Here is an 8,241-nt window from a genome sequence, read left to right on the forward strand (position 1 = left end):
CTGGATCAATGTGGGATCAAACATTTTGTTCATTGGTCTCAAGCAACTTTATATGTAGTGGCTAGCCTACTCGGTTGTGATTTTTACCGTATGAGTCGTGCACATTTTTGGATGGGTGGAATAGTAGATGCACAAAGTTATGCTACCTGTCTTTATCCACGAGGACATGAATCTGAGCATACTAGTAAGATATTGGAAGCGAAGGTAAATTGCGGGTATGCGACGGAAAGAAAGATGGATAGATGAAGTGTAGATTGCAAACGAGGAATTCATCGTGGCGATCTTCCCCCAGGTTATTGATCGTCGTAGTAGCACTCTCTTGCGTTTGGGGAATTCCAAAATAAGGTAGTTGCAATATAAAAGGTGTTAAACCATCAAGCTACACCAAGCTTTCAGATAGATTATTCTGTAAGTTAACAGTAGATTCACGATGAGGTTGTCTAACACTTTGCCTCAAGATTACGGGGCTTGATTATCAATGTTTCAGGGCCATTTATATCTTCAATTTCCGGGGGCTATGCTATACATTGTTCCCGTGTAAAAGTACGGTCGTTCATCTTGTGATGGTGCGACCGTAAACCGCGTCAAATTCACTCCATGTATTGCTGACGGCAGAGAGATGCTTTGTGAGACGTTTCATATCCATTTGAATCTATTAGTACAGTATGCCAGCGATCCCTGGTCTTCAACCCTGCATGATCCGCTTCGTGAAGGTGCCATAAGGTAATTGCCGTCCATTACTCAATGCACCTTATCCACCAATTTCCACGGATATCCACTTCGGCTCTCACGGTCAGAGACCAACGCCCTCCTTGAATATCGAAGGCAGAAACAAAACCGAAAACAGCCTCTTGTGTAAACGCCATTTGACTGTAGAAATCACCCAGACATGGTCGCTCAAGTCGCGCCACGCCAGCAACGGAGCAACAGTTCCATTGTCAATATTCCTGGAATAAGCGCCACCGATGCATGCCCAGTTGGTCCGCTTGATGTGAGCTTCGGTACGAGTAACAAACAATATTAACAACTCGGACAAGTGGAGAAAAACCAACCCTCACGCGTAGGAGGAGAAGGGTGGTAGGAAAAAAAAACCCTATCTGCGGAGCTGCGTAGACTGCTTTGGTCGCATGAACGGCAAGGGTTTGGTGGGATCCGGTGGGTCAAGGAACGCCCCGAGGACATCGGACATTTCCTTGAAATCAACCGGCTTGGTGACGTACGAGTTGAATTGAGCTTCGACGCATTGGTTGTACACATCGCCCATGACATTGGCGGACAGGGCGATGATCGGCATATGGGGATATTGATTCTTGCGTTCCCACGCACGGATTTCTTTGCAGGTTTCGAACCCATCCTTGTTGGGCATATGGAGATCGCACTGGGGGTTGTTAGGATTGATCAGTCGGGTGGAAGGGTTGACTCACAAGAATGATGGAGTAGTAATCATGATTATGGACGAAGACAGCATCGACGCACTGGACGCCATCTTGGACGAGTTCAAGATCTATGTTTGCCTTCTTCATGAATTTCACCAAAACCTGGGCTCATTAGCCGCCGCACGCAATATAATCCAAGGAAACATACCTGCTGATTCGTCGGGTTATCCTCGACCAACATGACTTTATACCCTTTCTTCCCAAATCTCGTCGAGAGATCTTCGAACAGCTGCTTCTGAGTCATCGCCGTCGCCTGAGCGCTGTCCATGTTGCGATCTTTGCTCATCTCATGTTCCTTCCAAGGATCAAAAATCTCCGCGACTTTGGATGGCTTGACCGGCTTGAACAAAAAGTATAGTTTTCGGTCCGCCTGAATTCTCTCGTAGTCCAACTTCGGTCTCGCTTCCGTGATATCCTTCTTTTGATGGAGGTCGGAAATGACCACCAGGGAGGTCGCCGCATGAGCATCGGTGTTGGTGATCACATCCATAAAGGCAACGATCTCGTCCACCTCCTTGAGGTTTAAAACCACATGAGTGAATCGAACCGGATCTTCGCCGCTTAATAAATCCTTGCAATCTGCCATGTCCTCTTTCGCAGAGATATGCTGGGCGGATGTTTTCGGGAGGCAAGATTCGATGTGCTTCACAATGGCAGTCCTCGCATGAAGGAGTGGACAGACAACCAATATCGAGTACAGCGTGAGCGGCACGGTACTGATGCTGGCTGCTGGACTTTGGCCGCCTGTGGGTCCGACGGTCTCCCCACTTGCCTCCGACCGATCTCCAGGCTTCTCGCGACTTTCAGCAGGCAACTCCAGGTCAATGGGCACTCTGCTTGATTCCGGCAAGTATGACGATGCAGACGAGCGTTCGGATTGAATGCTGCTCCTCGCCGTGCGAGACATGGAGATCGAGGATGCTCCGGACGATTGCATGGAACTTCCGGGAGACGGCGTGTAAGGAACCGGAGATGCCGAATAGCCTTTCACGGTGGATATCGGCTCCACTTTCCCATCATGGGTTTCTCTTCGAGTTGTATTCGGTGGGTGAGAGTCCGATGTGGCGACGCGAGTTGGAGGATGGTCGTCATCCGACGGAAGGCGAAAGTTCAGTGTAAAGGTGAATGTCGACCCTTTTCCTGGAACACTCTTCGCCGTCAGTTGACCTCCGTGAAGTTCCACAAGCTGCATGGAAATGGCTAGTCCTAGTCCCGTTCCGCCATGCTGTCGGGTACTCCCCTTTTCGAGCTGGCTGAATCGTTTGAAGAGGTATTCTGCTTCTGCCTCCGTAAAACCGGACCCGGTATCGATTACGTCGAATTGAACCAGTGTTTGGAAGGGGTCCTTGCCTTTTGGTGTTTCGCAGAGCCGACAATGGACGAAAATTTCGCCTTGGTTGGTGAATTTGATCGCATTGCCGATGACATTGAGGAGAACTTGTCTGATTCGGAACTGATCGCCTTTGAGCATCCTTGGGACATTTTCTTCCACCAAGTAGTTCAGTTCCAGTCCTTTGTTGATGGCGAGCGCTGCGGTCAAATCATTGACCTCCTCGATCAAGCCACGAACGTGAAGCCAATCCATCGAGAGTGTGATCATTCCCGCTTCCACCTTCGAGAGATCCAGGATGTCATTGATCAGATTTCGTAGGCTTTCCGTGCTCCGCCGGAGGATTTCCACATTCTCCATTTGCTCGGTGTTCAGGGCGCTCGCCATCAACAGATTGACCATGCCGATGATACCGTTCAGAGGGGTACGAATCTCGTGAGACATGTTGCTGAGAAATCGCGACTTGGCATCCATGGTCTCCTTCAGGGTCTGCTCCAGGAGCTTGTGGTCATTGATGTCCGTGCAAGTGCCGTACCACAACTCGTCCTCATCTTCCTGGATCACTTTTTCTGCAAGCTGAACCCGCACCAGATGCCATCGATAGGTTCCGTGTTTAGATTTGAGCCGAACTTCGGTGGAGTACGAGGGCCGGCCGTCGGTATCACGAGACACCTTCAGAATACCCATGCCCGCCAGTTTCGACAGCTGCGCCTGAGGCAGCCTCGCAGGGATGGGAGATGTGGAACCAGGACTGGTGACGGTTTTGGTGGTCTCGATCGAATCATCGGATGGTGTCTGGGTCAAATCGGACACTGGTCGTCGAGGTTCCGGTGGCACGGACGTGGGCACATTCGTCGGCGCGGAACTTTCATCGTCCTCGAACGTTGGCAGCTTGCATTTCGCAATGTCCTCATGGTGCACATAGTCGGTGAAACCTAGTCCAAGAGCCTGTGACTCAATCTGGCCGGAATAGTGGAGCCACTGGGAGTTGCAGAAAGTCAACCCCTTGGATCGGGTGACCACAAAGACGATTTGAGGGCTGGAGTTCGCCAACGCTCGATATTTTGCCTCGGACGCCTCCGTCTCCTGTTGTCGGGAGGCATTTACTTCCGCCACGTGTTGTTCATGGATGTCCATATATGTCGCGGCCCAGTGAACGATGCTTTGTCGCCGGTCTTTAAGGGGTGTGGCGCGCACAAAAAACCATCGATATTGACCATCGAACCGTTGCAAGCGGACCTTGTGAGAGAACGGTTGCCCGGTCGCGAGAGAATGGTGCCACTGTTTCATGTAGTCGTCGCGATCTTCGGGATGGACGGCCTGCCACGGCTCGTCGAGGATTTGACGTGAATCCTGTCCGCGATACACATGAAATTTGGAATTGGCCCATGTCAATGCACCGGTGAGAGGGGCAGCGATGAAGATCTGCACGGGAAGGGAGTCAACGATGATTCGCAGAAGTTTCTCGGAAGGCGGCGGCATCGGGATGCTTTCGGTTACCGAGCTTGTCCTGACCAGACCAGGAGTGCGAGTGGTGACCGTTGTGGCAGAGGGAACGGACTGGAAAGTCGAACCAAAATCCGCCCCGTAAGAGTGCAAGTACGTGTGTCGCCGGTCTCCAAAATGAGTTTGTTTGGGGACCTTTCCTGCGGACTCTGGGCCGGGGGCGTTTTCCATGCCGACTTTCTCTTCGGATTCGCGAGGCTTGGGGGTATTATCATCGTGAGCCGTCAGGACTGGAAGTCGCTGTGCATGAGCTCGTCGGGCTTCTGGCTTCGCAGAAGTGCTGGCTGATGGGACTTGCGATCCAATTTCTGGTTCGTGAATAGGTCTTGACTTCGCGTCAAAATAGCTTTCCACCATTTCTGCACCTCCCATCGGTGCTGGCGTCCCATGAACTGAATGACGCCCAGTGGTAGAGGACATGCCAACGAAGGACGCGTCCCAACCTGGTGTTCCACTGATCGAGCCGCCAGGACTATGTCGGGAGCGACTTGAGTACTCCGATGGACTTGTTAAGCTTCCAGCACCCGATACCGTCGCTGGATCGAGATCGATGTTGAGCAAATCGTCAAGCGTTTCCGGCTCGGCAGACATGCCCGACAAACCAAGACGGTGACCGGAGCCATATCGGCGGTGAGAGCTGCGGACTGCTTGAAGGCGTGCATTGGTGAATTGTTGTGCATTGTGGAATGACGTCGCGAGATGAGGTCCAAGAAGCTGGAGGGATTTTGCAAGGCCTTGCGAATATGGAACTGTGTTGGACAACACCGATAAGATGGCAATTGGAGCTCTGCGAAAGACCAGTTGATCCATCGGGACTTTCGATTTCTTCTCTTTAGGAGGTTCTTTTCCCTTGCCCTGTTCATCCCGTGCGGAAGTGAATGGCATCAGCTGTGAGAGAAGGGGATGAATCAGGGGGACATGGATGACGGTGCTTGCTTTGTCCACACCGATTGCTTCGATCGGACCGTATTGTGCATAGTCTTGCTGGCTAGCCGTGGGATTGAAACTTTCTTCATCCACATTTCCAGTATTGAAGAAGGGGCTTTCCTCGGTTTCCGTTTGAATGGCGGGAGAGGGTGCAGGAGACTGCGACCAAGGTGATGTTGGATGCTGTTCGTATTCCTCGTATTGACCATGTTTCTTGGAGAGGGCGAAGTAATCCGGGACCGTCGTGGGTTCCGACGATTTCCCGGAGAGCATATCCGCCTGAGATCTGGTGGCCATGCGCTTTGGCTGCGGTTGCTCACCAGAGCTCCGACTCGACGCATCGCTCAAGTTGCTTTCGCCTGGTACACCAGAAGATTTACTTGGTCCTTCGGAATGACCATCGTGAAGACTGTAGTCTCTCGTCAGGGCGACGAGCTTGCCCTGCTCAAGAACTCGGTTGACGCCGGAGCTGTCGATAAGGGGGTCAACTTCGTGATCTAGAGCGCGAAGGATCGGAAATACTCGAGCGTGCGGATCTTGTAGCACTTCCTCACCCGTTGACGAGAAGTCCATGTCACTGAATGACAGAGAATCGTTTCGGGATTGTTGAGAAACGTCGGTGTGGGTTGAGGAGAGATACGATGCCTGGCTTGCGTTTCGCATCAAACCTTTTGGACGCGGGGCCACGCTTGCACGAGCATCATCCGGGCGTCCCGTGCGTTTGCCACGTTCATAACCAGCATATGAGTGTCGTGTCGCCAAGTTGGGTCTCTCAGGGATTTCGACGGGCCGCCATTGAAGCTGTTCGTCGGGACCATGGGAAGGATCTGATTGGGGTTTGGTCTGGGACGAATCTTGCGTATTTTGAGCATTGTGAAGACCGGATTTGTCGTAAGAGGCTTTCTGCCCCCAAGGTACATTCTCCAGTTCACCAGCATCCGCCGGAAGGGCGAGGGTTGCGCGCTGGGCGCCGTAGGAATCGTGCAGGATGTTGGTAAGATTGGACCAGAATGGGTCGAGGCCCGGATCATTGTTCAAACGAAGAACTAATTCATAAAGATTCGGCGGTGGACAAATGGAACCAGTAGAAGCCTGATCTTGCTCACCAGGCATGAAGGTAGCGGGAGACGCTATGGGCGTGCTGAATTCGGAGACTTGATATTCTCGAGGGGTGCGAGCGTGTTGATTGGTCGAGCTTGAAGGGGATAATGCGGTGAAGGGTTGGAAGGAGGAGGATCGAGGAAGTGGAGCGCCTGGAACATAAGGGAATGGATAGGCCGGAGTTCTTGTAGGAACATTGCCACGGACAGTTTTGGTGGAATCGGCCGAGTCCGTGGATGTTGTTTGTGGATTCGGGGACGTGGGGGTATTGAAGGAGGCTTCGAGTGAAGGCGATAGCGAGGTTACCGAGTCTTCTTCCTTGATAGGTGAAATTCTTCGAGCACCAAGAGCAGCAGGATTGCGAGCGGTCGTCGTTGGAGATGGCCTCGTCCTCGCACGTTGCGAATTGAGCGAGATGCTTGCGTTGACTTCTTCTCGCAATCTCTCCATCCTCTCGACACCTGCAGGCACAGGGGCGTCCTCTCCACTTGTTCCAATTTCCATCGTGCCCGGCTCGACCGTTGCACCTCTTGAACTCATGTCTTGCCCTGAATCATCTTCAGTCGATGAGCCCTGCGATGGCGTTTCCGAGGCCGATGTCACCGTCGCGGATCCCGTCGCGGATCCTCGACGGGAATCCAAACTGACCGTTGTCCGCTGCAACGCTGGCCGCAGACGAACGGGTTCATTTGGACTCGATGATTGTTGTTCGACTCGAGGGCTGCTGGAGCCAGCTTCTTCGGGAGTGACACCGGCTGTGTCCGACAACGGATGCGGTGTGGATGGTTTCATCTCGGGTTGACCACCATCCATCCACCGTAACTACCGCGACGGGAAGAAATGAGCGACATTACAGGTTTACCAACTAAGTGATCGAGAGATCGTCGTGAAGGTGCATATCGTAACGAACGAGTTGGTGATTGCTGGTGGTGTTTGTTGTTGTTGTGGGATGGTGGTGGTAGAGGTGGTAGTGGTGAGGTGCAAGTGTGAAGAGGCAGGGAGTCGAAATTGGCCGATGACGTCGACGGGATGGTGGTCCAAGCAACGGTGAAAACGGTGACAAAGACGACGAAGTACGACCTGAGGTCTAACCGGAGGCACCGCAGGGAAATTGTGGCAAAAGCAATCGACTCGTCTCAAGACGAGTTGAGAAAAGACGAACAATCTGAGCTAGATTGGTGCAGGGAGCGGGTGTTGGGTGGAGAGTTGAGAGGTTGGTTGCGAAAATGGACCACGACGAAAGGGAGGGATTTGAGGAATTCAGGATTGGTATGGAGTATCGATAGGGTAATAGAATAGAATACCTTACAGAGCTCTTACAGAATACTGGATTCTCTTGATTCTTGATCCAAGGCCCTTTCCGCTCTCACACGGCGCACCCAATGCACCGTTTCTTCCACAACTCCACCGGGAGTCAGGGAGTTCCACACAGGATGGGAATGATCGACAGCTGTACCATACAGATCGTGGTATTTAACTGTTCTGTATTCTTTGCTCCGTACTAGCGGTAGTACCGTACACAAATTTCAATCGCCGTTCCCGCGTCAGGACCTCAGGGGGTCACCTTTCCCACGACCCTGATCCCAACCAGGAAGAGATGATGATAATGATGTCTAATCTAAAGCCGAAAGCCAAACACAGCTGTGACGTAGGAGGTTGGGGGAGAAGCCGACGTTCCCGAGAGTCCGAGACACCACATGCAAGATGCAGTATGCACCTAAGATGCAAGTTGTAAGTTGCAAGTCTTGATGAACATAAGCACGCCTGCATGGACTGCGAATCTGCAAGCTCCAAGCTGCAAGCTCCAATTTTGAACTCCTGAACTGCAAAAATGATCGGATCGGAGCTGCGACGCCGATTCGTTTTTCATCCCTCGTTACATTATTTACATAATATGGAGATCTTACCTAAACCCTGTGACCCTTACATATGGATTAACGG

The 8,241-nt window shown here is 52.0% G+C and overlaps 1 protein-coding gene across 1 annotated transcript; it reads right to left on the reverse strand.

Annotated features, from left to right (window-relative positions):
- Positions 1-1,093: 1,093 nt before the first annotated feature.
- Positions 1,094-6,804, reverse strand: P152DRAFT_404103 (uncharacterized protein; the record flags this gene model as incomplete). The annotated part of the gene is made up of 3 exons (XM_033676741.1): positions 1,094-1,378; positions 1,425-1,538; positions 1,585-6,804. 3 exons carry the CDS (start codon positions 6,802-6,804, stop codon positions 1,094-1,096), a joined length of 5,619 nt encoding a protein of 1,872 aa, XP_033530691.1.
- Between the last annotated feature and the right edge of the window lie 1,437 nt (positions 6,805-8,241).

The sequence above is a fragment of the Eremomyces bilateralis genome, assembly GCF_010015585.1.
Source record: "Eremomyces bilateralis CBS 781.70 unplaced genomic scaffold P152scaffold_28, whole genome shotgun sequence".
NCBI classification, from domain to species: domain Eukaryota; kingdom Fungi; phylum Ascomycota; class Dothideomycetes; order Eremomycetales; family Eremomycetaceae; genus Eremomyces; species Eremomyces bilateralis.